This window comes from Glycine soja, chromosome 14 (assembly GCF_004193775.1).
Source record: "Glycine soja cultivar W05 chromosome 14, ASM419377v2, whole genome shotgun sequence".
In the NCBI taxonomy this organism is placed as follows: Eukaryota; Viridiplantae; Streptophyta; class Magnoliopsida; order Fabales; family Fabaceae; genus Glycine; species Glycine soja.
The window spans coordinates 42,440,645-42,461,507 of NC_041015.1; the positions used below are offsets into that span (position 1 = coordinate 42,440,645).

The 20,863-nt window shown below is 37.9% G+C and overlaps 1 protein-coding gene across 1 annotated transcript; it reads left to right on the forward strand.

Annotated features, from left to right (window-relative positions):
• Nucleotides 1-9,955: 9,955 nt before the first annotated feature.
• On the forward strand, nucleotides 9,956-13,426 carry LOC114384071. The gene is made up of 6 exons (XM_028343749.1): nucleotides 9,956-11,570; nucleotides 11,639-11,742; nucleotides 11,805-11,891; nucleotides 11,971-12,318; nucleotides 12,399-12,794; nucleotides 12,908-13,426. Exons 1-6 carry the CDS (start codon nucleotides 9,956-9,958, stop codon nucleotides 13,424-13,426), a joined length of 3,069 nt encoding a protein of 1,022 aa, XP_028199550.1.
• The last annotated feature ends 7,437 nt before the right edge of the window (nucleotides 13,427-20,863 follow it).

A 20,863-nucleotide genomic window follows, 5' to 3' on the forward strand; every position in this document is an offset into this window, starting at 1 on the left:
GTGCTTAATTTTTCTTGATTGCTAGTAAATTCTTGTTAGTATGACTGATTGATAGATTTTGATGATGTTTTTCAGACATAGACATAGGTACTTTTTAGGAGAAATTCCTTGATTGATATTTAAATTTCCATGCACTTTGGCTTTTTGATGTTCCTAAAGGGGGGAAAGAAACAGGCTTAGAAATCAAGAGATAAAATTCAGAAAAATTAGGCATAATCTCCAAAAGAAATGGGGAGTATGGGATGAGTGAACGATCAATCAAAACTTGTACATACTATCTTGATTTCAGGATTTGTCATCATAAAAAAGGGGGAGATTGTAGAAGCAATGCTTCAAGAAGATGTTTTGATGATGCCAAAGGAACGCGCTTCTCAAGTTTTACTCAAGACAAGAATCTAAGATATCCAAAAAAAATCAAGAAAAATGATTAAGATAATTCCTAGAGTCTTAGGAAGAAAGTTCCAAGTTGAAACAACAAAAGGTTTGGCCAACGAATTAAAGTTAAAATGTTTTCTAAAAGAGTTTTACTCTCTGGTAATCGATTACCAGAAGATGTAATCAATTATCAGTGGCCAATGTGCCTTCTGAAAAGCTTTTAAATGTTTTAAATGTTTTAGAAACCATGTAATCAATTACACATGGCCAATGTACAAACACTATACTGTAATAATTAATGTTAAAATTTATGAAATTTATTAAAATAAATATTATTTTCATAAATTTAATAATAAAATTGTATGTACATAATTATTGTTCCTAGTGATAATTTTGTTACATATATCATTGTAGTCAATCGTGTGATGGCTAAGGCAATGCCATTAAAATTTAAAATAACTTAGATAAATAATAAGCAATTGAAATTCTTAGTTTATGAAAAAAAATAACTACACTAGCTTTATGGTCGAGTTGAGGACTGAAAAAGTTTCAATTCCATCAACCATAACGTTTGGTTTCAAAATTATATCTTATATTTACTACTATTAAATTGTCCAGTTATGGTTACAACTAGAGTTTAACTTGCTTCAATGTGTTGGATTACTTTTTTTTTTTCTTCAATTTGTTGGACTGTAATACTTTATTATTATAAAATTTGAATAATTTTTTCTTCGATATCAAAATGATAATTTGTTAGATCTTCTTGATGTAAGGTTTTGATGTGCCTCACACTTATATAAGTGGTGGCTTCATTGATGTAATAGTATGTCTCTTGTGTGTTTGTATGAACACACTCCATTGAATAGTGCCAAATCATTTCATTTCATGATTATATTTTCTTACTTCTTGATGTGTTTGTTACTAGTCAGGACATGTTTCAAATGCAAGGAGAACAAACAAGGTATCCCTGCAAGAAATGCAAATGTAAAGTTTTCTAGTTTGTGGATGATGTGATGAGGGATCTTTATGAGGAAGGGTTCATGCCAAATTATTATTGGTGGACAAACCACAGTGAAGAGTTACCACAATTTCCTCCAATAGTGTTTCAAGGTTCATACTACGAAAGTGGTGGGCAAAGGAAAGAATTGAATCCTTACGAGCAAATGATCATAGATCATGTTGGACCATCAATTGGCCAATACATAGAACAAGAGTGTGTAATTGAGACAAAATGCATGGAGGAAAATCCTAATCCTGAAGCTTAAAATTTATTTGATATGCTTGCAACTGCGCAAGCACCATTATAGGAAGGATGCGAGCATTATTCAGAATTGTTAGCTTCTTTGGCCTATCTTAGCTTGAAATCTGATTATAATATGTCAGAAGGGTGTTTTAATCATATGGTTCAACTTATGGGCGACACCATGCCAAAAAACAATACTATGGTTAGTAATTTTTATCAACCTAAGAGGTTAGTGCATAAATTGGGTCTCAGTTGTTTGAAAATTGATTGTTGCCCAAACGGATGCATGTTGTATTACAAAGAAAATTCAAATAAGAGTATAACTAATTGATTTTTTTTTGTAAAAGTGATCGGTACTAGACAGTTAATAGGAGAGGGATTGAAAAGAAGTTTCCTGTTAAAAAATGTGGTACTTTCCACTCATTCCAAGACTAAAAAGATTGTACTCTTCTTCAATGGCCACTGCATCTCACATGAGATGGCTTAGTGAGAATCAGAGGGACCCGAATGTCATGTGTCATCCATCTGATGGTGAAGTGTGGAAGCATTTTGATAGAATGCATCCAGAATTTAGTCAAGACCCTAGGAATGTCAGATTGGGATTATGCCAGATAGGTTTAGTCCTTTTGGTCAATTTGGGAAGACTTACTCTTGTTGGCCAGTTATCTTAACTCCATATAATCTTCCTCCTGGCATTTGCATGAAGAGAGAATTTATGTTTTTAACTGTCTTAATTCCAGGTCCATCAGATCCAAGGCACAAGATTGATGTGTACTTGCAACCACTCATAGATGACTTATGCACCTTGTGGAATGATGGCATACCAACTTTTGATGTGTCATTGAAGCAAAATTTTTTGATGAAAGTTGCTTTGATATGGACAATCAATGACTTCCCGGATTATGGGATGTTGTCAGGTTGGACAAATGTTGGCAAACTTGGTTGTCCCATATGTATGGAACGATCAAAGTCATTCACAACTCTAAATTTTAACAAGGTCTTTTATTTTGATTGTCATCGCCAATTTCTTCTGCTTAATCATGCATATAGGAGGAGTAAAAAGTCATTCAAGAAGGGTCGAGTTGAGACCTCACCCCCTCCTCCACGTTTGTCTAGTCTTGATGTTGGGAATAAAGTTGCACATTTACCGCTCTGCCTTAAGTCGCAAGAAGAAAAAGATTTTCCTGGTTATGGTGTTGAACATAATTGGAAGAAACAAAGTATATTTTGGTTGTTACCATATTGGAAAACACAGCTTTGGTGTCATAACATTGATGTCGTGCACACAAAGAGAAAAGTTTTTATGAATGTCTTTAACATTATGATGGACATCAATGGCAAAAATAAGGATACACACAATGCTCGAATAAATTTAGCAAAAATATGTATCGGAAGGAGCTTGAGTTGGTAGATGTTGGTCGTGGCAAGTTCTTTAAACCAAAGGCAGCTTATGCAATGACCAAATCCGAGAGACTCGTTGTTCTTAAATGGGTCAAAGAACTAAAGTTACCAGATGGCTATGCTTCCAATTTAGGTCGGTGTGTGGATCTTAACAAGGGAAAATTCATAGAATGAAAAGTCATGATCATCATGTTTTCATGCAATGGTTGCTTCTAATTGAATTTGACTCATTACCAAAACCTATTTGGAAGCCACTTGTAGAACTTAGCCAATTTTTCAAAGAACTAACTTCGACAACATCAAATGTTGAACAACTAAGAGTTATGGAAAATAACATACCTGTGTTGTTGTGTAAGTTAGAACAAATATTCCCACTAAGCTTCTTTGATTCAATGGAGCATCTTCCAGTTCATTTACCTCATGAGCATGGTTGTCAAACTCTAAGTCAACTCGTAGACTCTTACGAGTTTAAGAGTTTACTTGGTCCCTGCGAGTAAACTTGGATGCAAACTCATTTTTGTGCAGACACGGAGCAGACTCGTGTAAACTCATGAGTCTGGCCCAAGTCACATGAGTTCAGTTGGAAATTTTTTTCGTAATACGACATCGTTTTGTGCCCACTGCTCCACTCTGGTTCAGGGATTTTTCTTGTTTGATTTTGTTTTTGTCCCTGTTCTTCATTCACGGTGAGTTTGAGAGTGCGAGACCAGATAACATGCGACACGACGGTGCGGTATGGTGGTTGCCTAGTTCTTTTGGAAGTCGCAAGTCCCACCCACGAACACGACAAGCTCAAGAGAAGCTTGGCAGCTTGCTGCTTGTGTCAATGATGTGCTCGAGAGAAACTTGGAATCCGCGAGTACCACGAGTCATGACCCACGAGGTCCATGACGAGCTTGAGAGAAGCCGCAAGTCCAGGTGAGAATTTTAGAAATTTTGATGGTGTTATCTGCCAATTGGTTAGCTTAGTGCTCTAAGTCTTCTTTCTGTTGTTGTGATGCATTTGCTTTAGTGGCTTTTCCTAAAGCTTGGATAAGAAATTTGTCTTTGTACTTGTCAGCAAGAAATTTGAAACAACACAAACTGAAGGACATGATAATTTTGGTCTGGTCAGAGATCACCCAACTAATATATATTGAGATGATGAATGATCTAGATTTTGGATTTCTTTACATTGGTTGAATTAAAATTTTAACTGTTAATCACTATTGTATATCAATTTTAGAAAAGAGAAACTATTTACCATTACTTTCCCAAGCAGTTTGATGCTGACCAAAGTTTAGATAACTCACTTTAGAACCTTTATTTTCGTGAAGCTTGGGCAAGCATTTGTGGCTCACTGACTCCTGTTTATGCTTCTAGTTAGCTTGATTGTGTACAATCATGCTAGGACCTATGTTTCAGTATGTATGATAATGAATATGATAAGAGGATAACATTTGAGGAACTAAACTACCTATCATTTGTTTGTACATATATTATAGGCTCTTCGTTGTTCAACCTAAATACCAGTTTCAATATAATTAAATAAACTAGATTTTGAATAAATTGAGATTAAAACACAAGTGAATGGAGAGAATCTTGTGACACTTTTTGTTGGTTTCTTTCTACCTTTTTTTTCATCTTTGGTTGTTGTGGGTATTTATTTTCTTCTAATGAAGCCTGGAGGTATTTTGTGTTCCATTTTAGTATGTTTAGGAGTGGGAATGGATCAAATTCATCAAATGTCAATACAGGCACATCCACAGGTGCAGTAAGCAGAAGCAAAAATGCTCCAGGAAATAGGACTGATATTGGGTGGAAACATGGGACAAATGTTTTAGGGAATGGTAAAAAAGTTAAGTGCAACTACTACTCAAAGATCAACAATGGGGGAATTTTTAGATTCAAGCCTTATCTTGTTGGGACTAGATGGGATTTTGAACCTTGTGCTTCAGTGCTTGAAGAAGTTAAGATGCTTATGATGAAAGTTGTTGCAGAGGATGCTAATGCATCAGAGAAGAGAAAAAAATTGAACAGTATTCATAAAGAAGGTATAAATACTGAGGGAGTAGAGTTAAATACCAGCCAAAGTGGAATAGAAGGGAAAAAGATGCTAGCTTTCAAAGGAAGAGGAAAAGCAAAATTTGTTCAAGCTAGTGGTGAGGGATTTCATGCAACTTTAAATCAGTTATATAAAAAAGGTGACAAAGATAAAGTTGATGATCAATGTGCTGAATTTTGGTACACAAGTGTCATTCCATTCAATGTTATTAAAAATCCAGCTTTTGCAAAATTTTGTGACATGGTTGCGAGATATGGGGTTGGTTATAAACCTCCATCTTATCATGATATCAGAGAGAAACTTTTGAAAAGAGCAATGGAGAAAACTGATGTAATGCTTCAAGAATTTAGGAATGAATGGAAGAAAACTGATTTCTCAATTATGTCTGATGGGTGGACAGATAAAAAAAGACGTTCAATTTGTAATTTTTTGGTGAACAGTCCAAAAGGGATTGTATTTCTTTATTCAGGGAATACCTCAGACATCTCAAAAACAGCTAACAAAGTGTTGAAGATGTTGGATGATGTAGTGAATTTTGTTAGAGAGGAGAATGTAGTCCAGGTGATAACTGATAATGCTACAAATTACAAAGCATCGAGAGAATTGTTGATGCAGAAACGAGAGCATTTGTATTGGACCTCATGTGTTGTTCATTGCTTTGATTTGATATTTGAAGATTTTGAGAAACATTTGAAGGTTCATCAGACTACAATAAAGAAGGGAAGAAGGATCACCACCTACATTTATGGTAGAACAATGTTGATTAGCATCATGAAGACGTTCACAAGAAGGGAGAAAAATACAGAATGTGGCTTTTGATAGTTGATTTTGGAAGAACATAACCATGTGCCTCAAAATTCCTACCCTTCTTATGGTGGTCCTTCGATTGGTGGATTCAAATGTAAAACCTGCCATGGGTTTCATATATGAGGAGATGGAAAATATATAAGAGAAGATAAAATGAAACTTTAATAACATCAAGAAAAGGTAAAATTTCTAAACTTTCTCAATTGAAAATTTACTTGTGTATTATTTGAAGTTTTAACTATTTCTAATATAGCATATTTGATATCTATGTACTATGTAGCTATAAGCCTGTTTGGAAAATTATTAATGAGAGGTGGGATCATCAGCTTCACATGCCTTTGCATGTAGCTGCATATTATCTTATCCTCATCTGCATTATGAACCTACTTTTAGACATGATGACCCTCAGGTGAAAGAAGGGTTGCACATGTGGATAAGAAGATTGGTCAAGGATGTTGCAGAAAGGAAAAAAATTAATTTGCAACTTGTTGAGTTTCATTTTGCTAGAGGGATTTTCTCTATGGAAGAGGCAAAGGACAGTAGAAAAGTCATGCGACCTGTAGAATGGTAGGAGATGTTTGGTGATGGAACTTCAAAGTTGAGGAGATTTGCTATTCATGTTTTGAGCTGGACTTGTAGCTCTTCTGGGTGTGAGCATAATTAGAGCTCGTTTGAAATGGTAATTCAATTCAACCTTATGAATTTATTTTATTTGTTTAATAATTGTACTTATTTGGTTTAGATAGTAATTAAAATTTGATTTTTAATTATAGGTTCATACAAAGAGAAGAAATCCCTTACAACAACAGAAAATGAATGACTTGGTTTATATGATGTATAACTTGAAGTTAAAAAAGTAAACAAAATAGAAAAAGTATTGCTCTTCCATTTGATGAGATTGAGTCTGACGATGAATGGATAACTGAAGAGGGATATAATGATGAGGATGAGCAACCTCAAGGTGAAGGTGATGGTGGCAATGTTGAATTAGTGGGAGATGTTGGAGGAAGTTCAAATGATCTAGTTCTAGATGTTTTTGATCTAGGTAATTTAATTTTGGTGGAACCTAATGATGATGCACAATCTGAGGAAGACCTTGATGATGATGGAGATGGTGATGAAAGTGATGATATTCATGGAGATGATCCTATTAGAGGATTGGACATGCTTCTTTGAAGACATTTGTGGTTTTTGTAATTACTTAAATGCTTTAATTTTGAGAACTTATGTTTTGTAATAGACTAATAGTATGAACTATGAGCTTATTGTCATTTGTTTGCAAAATGGTGCATTTTGAATATATTTACTTATTATCCATAGGTATGTTTTTTACAAAGTAGACTCTTACAAGTCAACGAGTCGATGGAGCTCTCACGAGTCTACGCAGACTCTCGATTTTGATAATCTTGCTTATGAGGCAAGACTTAGTGGTCCAGTCCAATATCGTTGGATGTATCCTTTCGAGAGCTATAAAATAAGTAATCATTTATACACCATTGTATTATATATATAGTAATTTTTTTAAAATACTTATTCATATTAATTTTAGGTTTTTACACTCCCTCAAAAATAAAGTCAAGAATAAGGCTAGAGTTGAGGGATCGATTTGTGAAGCGTACTTAGTGGAGGAGACATCTACCTTTGCCTCGTTTTACTATCCTGATCAAATTGCAACGAGAAGGACTAGGATGCCTCGACATGTTGATGCAGATGAAGGTTCTTCATCTTCTCCTCCCATATCAATTTTCAATTACCCAAGAAGTGCGAGTGCTAAATCCAAAACATATTTTTTGGACCAAGTTGATCTTCATATTCCTCACTTGTACGTTATTCAAAATTGTCCAAAGGTTGAGCCAAATTTAGAGTAAGATTATTTTAATACTTTTATAACTCTAATTAATATTTTAATGATGTTATGTTGTGTACTTTGAGTAATTTGTTTTCTCCTTTCCAATATTTATGAGAATTTTTTGAGGGAGTTGAATCCCGCTACTTCGGATGCTCAACTTAACCAAGACATTTCATCCAACTTGCCTACATGATTCAAGCAATATGTAGGTTAACACCTTATATATTATTCAAATAACATTTCTTCCATAATGATATGGTGGTATATATGGCATTAATTGTTAAATATTTTAGGTTCTAAATCCAGAAAATAATATTCAAGATTCAATATTGGTTAATTTGGCATGGGGACCTAAGAGAAAAGTTGAATCATGGCCTATCTACATTATAAATGGATACAAATTTCAAATAGTTAGATGGAATGAAGGCATGAATTCTTCTAATTATGGTGTTTATGTACGGGGAACTGATGGTCAACTAGAATTTGATTTTTATGGAATGTTGTTTGATATTATTCAATTGGAGTATATTGGCATCCCATTGATGAAGTTAGTTCTATTCAAGTGTGATTGGTTTGATAATACTCCTTATATAGGGACACGAGTAGATAAAAAGTATGAGATTGTTGATGTAAGGTAATAAAAAAGATATACTAAAGCATATGACCCATTCATATTTGCACAACAAGCAGAACAAGTTTATTACACAACATATCCCGAGGAACATCGAGGATGGTTAGCCATAATAAAGATAAAAGCTCGTAGAAGAATCACTAACAATATAGTAAGTGAAACTGAGCAAGAGGCTCCTGTTTACGCTGGAATTTGGTAAACAACCGCTAGTCTAAGTTAATTGCTTGCGAGATCAACTAGTGAATCTCAGGAGCATGCCATTTGTGTGTTTGCTTTAGATGAAAAAACCTTTAATGTTCATCATTGCAACAAACATTCACTGGTTTAAGATTTACAGAAAGTAAAACTCTTTGACAGAATCGAAATGCTGGAAGTAACTCGACAAGAGAAAAGTAAAATGCAGAAATTAAAGGACCAGCGAGTTCATTCGACCGAATGAACCATTTAAAAGGAAGGAATTATAAAGTGAAACGTAAATTGCATTGCATTCGAAATGTAAAGTTTACAGAAACTTAAAATGGTTCACAATCATACATTTTTCCTTGCGTACTCGTTTCTCTCTGCGCTGGGTACTTTGAGTATATAAGGATTTGTAGAAATGATTTGCGACCTTGAAATCTGACTAAAAAACTACTATATATAGACATTCGAAAATAAAACTGCCCTAACGGTCGAACACTATCCTAATGCCAAGTGTCCTGCTACGTACACCTTGCATGCACATAACTGCTCCTTAGAACGGTTATCCATATCGCTCGAAGTCGAACTGATTTTGTGAAGTTTTGTCAGAAATTGCGCTAAGTCCAGAAATCTTGCTGCCTTGACTTCGATTCGACCATATGCCAGCTCGATTCGCCCAATGGTTCGAAGCCCTCTTTCTTGTCTTAGCCTTATACTTCGTAAATACTTCCTCGAACCTGTGAATCCCTTTCAATAGATTCTTCTTTCTTTTCGATTCGAACATAATCTGGCAAAATTCGTATTTAGAGCATATTTTTAGCTCATCAAAAATATGGGCTAACAAATTGCCCCCAAAAAATGTCTGCTTCGATTCGAGATCGAAGGAAGATGAGAAGTTGACATTTTTTCTCTTCTTCTAACAGTTTCCCTGGAACGGCGACACGATGGCACGTTTACTGGTAACCGTCGCCTCGATCTCCCACTACCCATCATTAATTCCACCTTTCTAGGCAGAGTGGGACACGTGTCACGCTGGGGAGTCAAAAGGGAAATCTGATGTGATTGATTTTTGACCCTTGATTCTTATTATATTGTTTTTCCCTTTTTTAAAGTGAAACTCCATAAATAGCGCCAGAACTCCAGACAAAACCCCTTCAGCTTCTATGCTTCCAAAACCTTTCTTCTTCTTTGCTTCCGAAACCTTTCTTCTTCTTTTCTTCCGAAACCCTTCTTCTTCTACTTCATATTTCCGGCGAAACCATCTTACTTTCAGATCTTCATATCATCTTGTTACTCCTTTCATCATCAACCTCACCGTATCTCTGAGCTTTGCCACTGTTCTTCGCGAATCCAAGTTCTTACTTACTGATTCCAACAGCTACCCAACCCTTCACGAGAAAATCATCCCTTTTCAGATTTCTTACAATGTCGCAAGGACAAGCAGTTCCGTTTGCTGGGAAATGGCACCATTTTACAGTCAGGACTGATGGAGAAAAGGTGGTTCCAGAACCACATGGTGACGCCGAACACACAGAAACCTGGGAATCGGAGGTGATGATCCCTTTCGCAGTGGCAAGAACAGTTTACGCTTTCGGTGGACCCCTGCCAGACCAATCATCACTTTCGAGTAAAATGAACAAGGTATTTCCCTGCTACCCAACTTGCGAACCTAGGATTTTTGATAGTGAGCCTTACAACTTTAATTGTTTAAGCAAACCCCACAAACTCTTTCGATCCGCCCCGTCAATAGCCCATAGGGATTACCTACCTTGGCTTGATCGAGTCGAACAAGCGTATGAGGATTTCTGGAAGACATATGGCATCTTTGATTTGATACAATTCTCTCGATCTGGTCCTGAATATCGACCAGAAATGCTGATAGCAGCTATGCACTTTTTCGAGTCTTCTACCAACACCTTTCAATTTAAATGTGGTATGATGACCCCCACTCTCTTAGATGTAGCCGCCCTCACAGGCCTTAGGCCTAGCGGAGAAACTTATGACCCCACTAATTCTAGTGACAATATCAAGCTAGTATATAAGGAGAATACCTTTTCCAAATATATAGCTGAACACAAAGGACCCGTCGAAGAGGAGGTTTCTGATGAAGAGCACGTAGCCTTCTTAACCCTGTGGCTATCCCACTATGTCTTCTGCACGAAATCCTTGCAAGTAGCCAAAAGATTTATTCCAATGGCATTACAAATTCATGAAGGTCGGAACTTTGGATTTGGACGCCTCTTGTTAGCAGTGCTATACGAATCGCTTGGTGAGGCATGCGATGATCTGAAGAAATCGAAGGATGGGTCTTCCTTCTTAGTGTCCGGGCCTATGTGGCTTCTCCAATTGTGGCTTAATGCCACTTTCGAACAAGAAATGGGATTAATAATCCCACAAGATTATGCTGAAGAAGTTGCAAATCGCTCGATCGAAGGCCAGAGAGCACTTCGATTAACACCCAAGACCTTAGATCAAAACCCACAAAAGTTGTTCCTAAAGTACATGAGGATTTTTCTGAGCTTTGACAAGTTTCTTCCCCAACATGCTCCATTCATTAGTCGAGAGGTTGGCCCGGCCTGGTTCACTGACTATTTTCCTGCTGTCGATCCGGACAATGAAGAAGAAGTGAACGAAATATGGTCATTTTACTTGAATCCACAGATCCTGTCTTGTCGTACAGGTGTTCAATCGAACTATTTAGGCCTGGTTGGATACCAGCCTAATTTGGTTTCAAGACAATTTGGCCTCTCGCAAATCCTTCCTAAAAGCTTGTTCGAAGATCCTCGAGACGTCATAAGAGGGGCCAATCTTTCGGAAAAGACTTTCAAGAAGTTTTTGAAGATTTCTCTTGATGAAAACTATAACCTACATCCTTTTGAGTTCAACCATTCCCACTTCTGCACCATGGGGTTTGTTACCTGGTGGGAGAAATATTATTCGACCCGTTCAGTTGGAGACACTACTATCATGATCTCCAGACTTGAGAGTGGTTTTACACAACCAACGGTCGAGAATATCCGCTCAAACCTTCAAGCTCGAGGTATTAAATTAATTTTGACTTTCTAAATTGATATGTATTTTTGCCTTTTCTAATATTCTTACTTTCAGGCAAAACAATCATGACGAAAAAAAGTGCTGAAACATCTCGAGCTGATGTGAGACCCAAGAAACCCACTGGGGTGAAGATCCAAGAAGGGAAACAAGAAGAGAAGGTAACTCTTCTGAACTTATCTTTTACTCTTAACGTCTTGCCTCATATTTCTTTATTTTTCAGAGTCAAAAGAAAGATGATAGCATTGATACTACCACGACTTCAAAACGCTCGAAGCATGCGGTCGTCGAATTAGACGAAGAGAAAGATGCAAGTTTTATTTCTAATGTCAATATTATAGCTTTCTTTCAAGTCTATATTCTGACAATTCTTTACCTTCGTAATGCAGGAAGAAGAGGAAAGACCTCTTATAAGAAAAAGAAAGTTACCTGCGACTTCGACCAAGTCTGCTGAACAAACAGAAGTAGGCAATTCCCAGGCTCAAATGCCTAAGAAGAAAAAGAAAGTGAAGCAGGTCGAACCTGAACCTTCTGTGGCTGTTGAGGGTGGTGAGCCAATCAAGAAGAAAAAGAAAAAGACCAAGCCTTCAAAAGAACAAGGTGACAATCAACCTGTTGACGTCCAACCACCTTCGACCGATATTGACGGCACTGAAGTAGAGGCTACTCCTTCTATTGCTGAGATGGGCAACCCTGTCGATCAACCGGACTCACCACAAGAACAAACTGCCGTCGAGGTATCATCCTCTTAATGCGTTTTAAATCATAGCTTATACGAAACTATTTGTTAACCTTTTTCCATGATAATTCGAATCAGGTACAACAAAATGTTTCTGTAAACGAAATACCCTCACATGCTCGAACATCTCCCGTTCCTGAGACGGATGCAGTGAATGTTGAGGAACAGGGTGAAGGTCAAGGCATTAGATCCAGCAGTCCTCATGGATCGAGTCAGAAAAGTTCATCCGAAGAAAACTTTTCCGATGAAGAGGCCATACAAGAGGCTGAAGCTGGAGGTTCGGACATTTACCCGGCGTCTTCAACATCTAAGCTTTCCGCTAGCATAGGGATCGCAGAAGATACATTCATTCAAATGCAAGACGAAGACCCTGCTGCAGCCCTTCGACTCCTGCTGAACACAAGTCAAACCAACACCTCAAGTGAAAAGATTCCTGGTGCTTCGTCCTCATCTGATGCCGAAATAAACTCTTCAGTACGCCAAGATTCTCTGCTCTTGAAGTTATCCATGGAATACGCACGAGAAGATGTGCTTAAATCCATTGAAGAGAACCCCTCTGCTGCCTTTGGGCACCTGAACTTTTGAAGAAATTGCACAACCCCCTTACCTCTGATGAGATTCTAGGCAAAGTTATCCAAATCGAGGCCATCATTGACCAATTTGCAAGTACTGTGCAGAAAAAACGCGAAAATGGCGCCAGACTGGATGCCCAGAAACAGGCACATATCCTTCTGCTCGAGAAAGCCCGAGCTGCTCAACATGAAGTCGAACGTCTCACCAAAGAGGCGAAAGAAGGATCTTCTGAGATCAAAGCCTGTGATGATAACATCTCCTCCTGGGAGGCAACTATTACGGATTTGCTGTCTCAGGTCGATGATCTAAGGCAAAAAATTGTGACAGAGCAGGCCAAACGCAAGGAACTCCAGGAGAAGGCCGCTAACTCGATTCAGAAACTGGTTGCTGAAAAAGGGAGGGAAGGCCTGAAGGCCTTTAGCGCATCTCAAGCTGTAGCAGATGAGGCGAGAGTTATGGAGAGTGCTGACCAGGTCTTAACTAAAGAGATGGCCACCTTGAAGAAACTATATGAGGACTTGGTCATGCATTAGTAGAACTTATAATCTCTTTATTTCGAATTCTGTATTTCGATTCTACTTTTGATGTAATACTGACACAGGCCCTTTTGTGGCAATTTACTATTATCGCCATTTTTATGTTTCCAGTATTTCTCTCATTCTATGCTTATTTTAACTTCGAGCAGAGTTGGTTTATATTTTTTCAAATACTTACCATTTATGCTCAAAGTACGTTTCTGAGGGGTTAGCTCCTCTAACTCATAAGCACCATTCGAATAGATCTGAATTATTTTAAACGGTCCTTCCCAATTTGGGGACCATTTGCCCAAGGCTCGATCCTTACTATCTATGGGCAGGATAACCTTCCAAACTAAATCTCCAACATTAAAAGTTTTTGACTTCACTTTCTTATTATAAGCTTTAGCAACTCTTTCTTTTTGTTTAGTCAAAACTTCTAATGCTCTTAATCTCTCCTCATCTAAATCAACTAACTCATCTGACATCATTTTCCAATAATGGTCGATTGGAATGTCCATTTGTTTTTGTACCCTGGCTGATTGCAAATGTATTTCGACTGGAAGTACAGCATCATGCCCATAAGTCAGTCGAAATGGGGTAGTATTAGTTGATTCCTTAGGAGAATTTCTACATGCCCATAGAACTTGATCTAACGTTTTATTCCAATTTCTTGGCTTTTGGGCAATGTGTTTTTTAATCAAGTTAATTACAATCTTATTGGCTGCTTCGACCTGACCATTTGCTTGCGCGTAATATGGTGTTGAGGTTAATAATCGAAAGCCAATTTTTTGGGCAAATTCTTGCATTTTTCGTCCAGTAAAAACTGAACCTTGATCAGTGGTAATTGTTTCAGGAATACCATACCTATAAATAATATGATTTTGAATGAAACTAATTACTGCTTCCTGATCAACATTTGGCAAAGGGACTGCTTCGATCCATTTTGTAAAGTAGTCGATACCAACTATAATATAACGCTGGTTCTTAGAAGAAGCAGGCTTGATTTCACCAATTAAGTCCAAAGCCCATCCTCTGAAAGGCCAAGGTTTGATTATGGAGTGTAACTCACTAGCAGGTACATGCTGTATCCCTGCATGCTTTTGGCATTCCTGACAGCCTTTAGCAAATTCTATGCAGTCTTTTAACATCGAAGGCCAATACAAACCTTGTCGAAATAAAAGCCATTTCATTTTATGGCCTGCTTGATGTGATCCACAAGCCCCACTGTGAACATGGGAAACTGCCAAGTATGCTTCTGATTCACTTAGACATTTCAGCAACACTCCTTCTGCAGTCTTTTTAAACAAATCATTTCCCACAATCACGTAATTTAAAGCCCTATATTTGACCTTTCGAGCCACATTGCCTATTGGATTTTCCAAATATTCAATAATGGACTTTCTCCAATCATTATCTAACATATTGTCAATGGCCAAAATTTGAATTTTTTCCTGGAGATCATCCATGCTTTCATCTTCATTATTTTGTGGTATCCTTGCCCCCACAAGTTTTGGCATTGGCAATTTAGTGCTTAATGGCTCTGGTAACACCAGTTTATCTTTTATTTCGATCAACTGAGTTAACTTTTCCTTCGACATTTTGTACCCTGAAGCTATTTGGGCTAAATCATTTGCTTCTTGGTTTTCTTGTCGAGGTATATGCTCAATGTTAATGTAATCGAAATGATTCAGAAGAGAACTTGCTATAACAAAATATTTTGCTAAGTGTTTATTAACACATTTGTATTCTTGTGTTAATTGCCTCAACACTAATTCTGAATCACCTCTTATGTTAACATTTCTTGCCCCCAGGCTAATTAAAATTTCAAGGCCTGTAATTAGAGCCTCATACTCAGCCTCATTATTAGAACAAAGCCCTTTGATTTTATATTTGAATTTAGTTGGAACTTTATTGGGGGATATTATTAAAACTCCAATTCCAGTTCCATGTTTGTGTTTCGAACCATCGAAATACAAAATCCAAGGCTCTGTATCCACATAGTCTTGCGGCATTTCGATCAGTGAGTGATCTACAATAAAATCAGCCACAATTTGACCCTTAACAGATTTCAAAGGCTTGTACGTTAAAGAATATTCTGTTAATGCTAAAGCCCATTTTCCAATTCTACTATGTAGAATAGGTTTTGACAACATGTGCTTAATAATATCATAATGAGAATACACATAAACATCAACAGGCTTTATATATTGCTTAAGTTTTGCACAAGAGAAATACAAACAAAGACAAAGTTTTTCTATGGCAGTATATCTAGTTTCTGCATTATTTAATACACGACTAAGATAATAAATTGCATGCTCTACGCCATCATCATCTTCCTGAGCCAACATGCTACCAATGGTCTTGTCAGACGCAGCAATATACAACTTCATAAACTTGTTTCGACTAGGAGGCATTAACACAGGAGGCTTGATCAAATATTCTTTAATTTCATCGAAAGCCTTTTGATGCTCTTCATTCCATTTGAATGGTTCATCTTTCTTGAGTCGAAGTAATGGCGAAAAAATTTGAGCTTTGCCACTTAGATTCGAAATGAATCGCCTCAAGAAGTTGATTTTTCCTAGCAAAGACTGAAGCTGTTTTTTGGTCGAAGGAGGCTTCGTCTCAAGAATAGCCTTTGTCTTATTTTGATTTATCTCAATGCCTTTTTTATGCACCACAAAACCAAGGAAATCTCCTGCACGCACACAAAAAGCACATTTTAATGGATTCATTTTTAATCCATGTTTCCTCATTCGTTCGAAAGATTGCCTAAGGTAATCCAAATGGCTATCTTCATTTGATGATTATATCATCAATATAAACTTGCATAAATGTGTCAATAAAATCATGAAACATGGAATTCATGGCCCTTTGATAAGTGGCCCCAGCATTTTTCAACCCAAAGGGCATAACCACCCATTCATAAGTGCCTAAAGCACCAGGGCATCGAAATGCTGTTTTTGACACATCACTTTCAGCAATAAATATTTGGTTATAACCAGAATAACCATCTAACATGCTTAAAAATTCGAAGCCAGCTGCTGAATCTACCAACAATTCCGCTACTGGCATAGCGTATTCATCTTTAGGTGTAGCATTATTTAAATCCCTAAAATCTATGCATACTCTAAGAGTTCCATTCTTTTTAATAACAGGGACTATATTTGCTAACCATTCGACATACCTGGCAGATCTGATGAATTTACACCTCAGCAGCCTTTCGATCTCTTCCTTAATCTTGGACATGATTTCTGGTGCGAATCTTCTTGGTAGTTGTTTTACTGGTCTTTTTCCCTCCTTAATCGGTAATTTCATTTCGACCATTTCTCTGCTTAACCCAGGCATTTCGTGGTAATCCCAAGCAAAACAGTCTTTGAATTCTCTAAGAAGAGGCACCAGCTTTTCTTTTAGACTTGAGGTGATATTGGCACTGATATAGGTTGGCCTTTTTATCGAGCCATCTCCAATGTCGATCTCCTCCAAAGGATCTTGAGCCTGCATCTTTGGCACCTCACTTATGGGATTTTTCTCAAAACCTAGCGGCTCATCATCATAAATGCAATCCAGTCTTCGATCCTTTGTTTCTTTGTTTTCATGATCTTCGATCTTGGCTTCAACTGCCATATTTTGTTGAGATTCAGCCTCAAAAGCCGTATTTAGTCTATTTTCGGCCATATAAGCCGTAATTCTGGCCCATGCAGTGGCCTCAGTCATATTAATCTTCATATATATTCCACCCAGTTGGTGGAATGACTCCATCTTCAGAGGGAACAACATCAACTTCCTCCCTCTCCCATATAAACCCATAGGTAGGATGGAGTTTGACAGAGTGGATAACATTGTCACTTGATTCGACAACAGCCTCCTTGTCACCACAAGGTGCTATGTTAGCCAAATTTTTGTCAAAAGTTTGTGCAGTAACATTATCAACCTCTGACTTATAGAAGCTTTGATCTGCCTCTATATTTTCAACAATCCCATCCTCCCTCCAGATAATGAGTTTCTGGTGGAGGGTAGATGGCACAGCCCCAACTCCATGAATCCATTCCCTTCCTAATAGCAAGTTAAAATTAGCCTTAGACTGTATCACCAGGAATAGAGTTGGTCGAACTATACTGCCTACAGCAACATCTACTTGAATGGCTCCCAAAGAATAGCCAGTTTTACCCTCATAATTCGAAAGCACAATGTTGTGGGCAGATAGATCAGTGTCATGTTTCCCGATCTTGTGGAGCATAGATCGAGGCATTAAGTTAACAGCCGCTCCTCCATCTATGAGCACTTTGTTGATACCAATATTCTCAACTTTTGCTATGATGAAAAGAGGTTTGAGATGACTTTTCATCTGAAAATCTGGCCTTTCGAAATAAGCTAATTGTTCTTCCACACAGCCATTGTTCATAACATAGTAACATACTGGCTTTGGGTCAGCCATATCAAAATGATCGAACTCACTTTCGATCTCAGTAACTTCAGACTGGACATCATATTCAGATGGCAAGATAGATACCACACAAATGACATCAAAGTCTGGTTCAGAATCCAGTAGATCCTCATCCTCCATCTTATCTTCATCCACTGGAGGCAGAAGTCTCTCTTTTACTGGCCTCCTAGATACTTCTTTATACTGGCCCGTTTGCAGATTCTGTTGGGCCAATTTCTTCTGACGCTGAAACCTACGCCATTGGGTCCTCGTCATAGGATTCTTTCCTCTGTAATTGTTCCTATAAGAGTACCTATTAGCCTCCTGTGGGCCAATTTGCTTCGTTCCACTCGAACCGCCTACTTCCATGGCCCCTTTGTTGAACCTTATAAGTCCCTGATGCATCCATTTTTCGACCGGAACTGAACCAGGAGGAGCGAAAGTATTCCTTCGACCAGATTTCTGATCACTGTTCGACTGCACCATAACCCTTTTGCCTTTATCGAAACGTTGGTTCTGCTTTGCCCCCTTGTTAACAACTTGGTATTTTCTGAGGCCCTCAGTAGCCTCCCTATCACATACTGCACTGCAGCGAGGACAGAGCATCACACTCTTGCTTTCGAGTTTGCATCTGTTCAAGAAATCAATTAAATCTTCCTCAGCATGAGGATACACAGCCTTCATTTGTTCGTTGTAATCCTCTTCAGATATGCCCTGCACTTGCACCTGAGACAACTCCATTGCTTCGACCATCATTATTTCTTGTGGTTCTGCATAGAGAGTTTCAGCAGCTTTGGATGTTTCAGCATTTGCCTGGGCAACCTTTGGTTTCTCACCAAATTTGAGCCTCCCTTCGTTGAGAGCCTTTTGAACCAAATCCCTGAAAAGAACACAACGTGAGGTTTTGTGGCCAAGGAAATTATGAAATTTACAATAACCCCTTTTCTTCTGTTGTTCGATTGGGGGTACTTTCAAGCCCTTTGGAACAACAATTTGGCCATCTGTGACTAATAAATCAAATATTTCATCACATTTAGTTATGTCAAATGTATAAGTTTTAGACACAAATTTATCATTTTTAGGTTCAACAGGGTTTTTTCCATTGGAAGGTCTAAGAAGTTTACAAACATAAGGAGGTCCAGGTTTTAATTCTGCTAAATCAACCTCATTGTCTTCGATATCTTCGTAAATAATATCGAACTCCTGGTCACTGTCATTGGTTTCGACATATGCAACCTTTTCCTTCTTGTGGAACTTAGAATTTCTAGCCTTTTCAGCCTTCAATCGTTCGAGTTGTCGAACTCTATCAGCCAATTGAGCCATATCCCTTAAATACTGGGTATCTAATTTCTTTCTAATCGAATAGTCTAGGCCACCAGCAGCCATTTCGACTAATTCATGTTCAGGGACTTGGGTGAAACACCTTGCCTTTAAGAGTCTGCATCTGTTCAAATAATCATCAATTGATTCAGGTGCCTTACGTCGAACGCTGGCTAACTCTTTAAGGCTTATCTTAGACTGTCCCATATAGAATTGCTCATGGAAAATCCTCTCCAATTGGTTCCAATTATGTATGGAATGAGGAGAAAGGGTTGTAAACCATGTGAAAGCATTTTTAGTTAAGGAATTAGGGAAATATCTCATTCTTAAATTTTCATTATTAGCCAAGTCCCCTGCCTCGACCAAATATCTAGCAACGTGTTCGACAGTAGACTCATTTGTCTCTCCTGCAAACTTAGTAAACTTAGGGATTTTCACACCCCTTGGTAATTCTGTCTGTAACACATATTCAGATAATGGGGACACAAAATTGGGCCTGTGTAAGCCCAAATTCAAACCATTCTGTACTAGAATTGTTTCGACCATTTGGGCCAGGTTATTCTGCCTATCGAAACGGTTTTGTTGAACATTCCCTATTACTTCATCAGCATTTTGGTTTCTATTTACCAACACTATACCAGGGTTTGGTTCGACCTGTTGGGCTGGTGGCTCTATGCGTGCCAATGGTTGTGGTGCTTGAGCCATTTGTATCCCTGGGTTGTTAGGCATCTGTATCTCTTGGACAGGCGCCTGTATTTGGATCTGTCGAATTGGTGGTTGCTGTATGGGTGGTGCCCCAAAAAAGTCAGCAATTCGACTTATTTGATTTGTTAACATTTGGTAACTGTCATTTGTATTTTGAATTAAAGGGTTAATAACAGTTCCTATTTGTTGTGTTAACATGTTAACCATATCATGGTTACTTTCATCCATTTGTTGTCTGAGTGACAAAACGGATGTATTGGTTAAATGTTGAGGAATTACCCTACCTTGATTGCCCGCTACAGACCCTGATGGAGAGGACATATTAAGATTCTCTATATTTGGTTGAGAGTTTTGCAACCCTGCCATCAAAGATGTAGGCATGCCATATAGAGGGTTTTGAAGCGGTCGAAAGGGACTTCCACTGGGATTCCCTAAACTAGGGTTATTCCATGGGGCAAAAGCAGACGCTGACGTGGTCGAACTTGCCAACGTCATGTTGGTCATGGGAGAAGTTACCCCTGTCTGATTCATAACCGTCGAAGCGGTCGAACTTATCGTGCCAACAGTTTGGTCAGGAATTGCTCCTATGCCGGAATTTATATTGGCATTACTGACAGATGTCTGCGTTGGTTGCCCCTCCATATTTGGAAGGTCATTGTTTCGATTACTTGGGGGTGGTCTAGCCATCCTTGTACGACTTTTGAATTCTGTTAAGTGTGGAACAGATTTCCCACTTCTTAAATGCATACAAGATCAAAACAATTAAGAATGCAATAAACCAACTGCACTCAATAAACTTTAATAATAATTTTAAAGCCAAAACACACAATTGACCTGTCCCACCGGGCGTGCCAATTTGTTTACGCTGGAATTTGGTAAACAACCGCTAGTCTAAGTTAATTGCTTGCGAGATCAACTAGTGAATCTCAGGAGCATGCCATTTGTGTGTTTGCTTTAGATGAAAAAACCTTTAATGTTCATCATTGCAACAAACATTCACTGGT

Excerpts from the sequence above, each read along its gene's own strand:
- LOC114384071 (XM_028343749.1), top strand. The coding sequence starts at position 9,956 with ATGTCGCAAGGACAAGCAGTTCCGTTTGCTGGGAAATGGCACCATTTT. Across the intron at positions 11,571-11,638 it reads CTCAAACCTTCAAGCTCGAG|GCAAAACAATCATGACGAAA; the intron begins GTATTAAATTAA and ends TCTTACTTTCAG. Across the intron at positions 12,795-12,907 it reads ATGCCGAAATAAACTCTTCA|AAATTGCACAACCCCCTTAC; the intron begins GTACGCCAAGAT and ends GAACTTTTGAAG.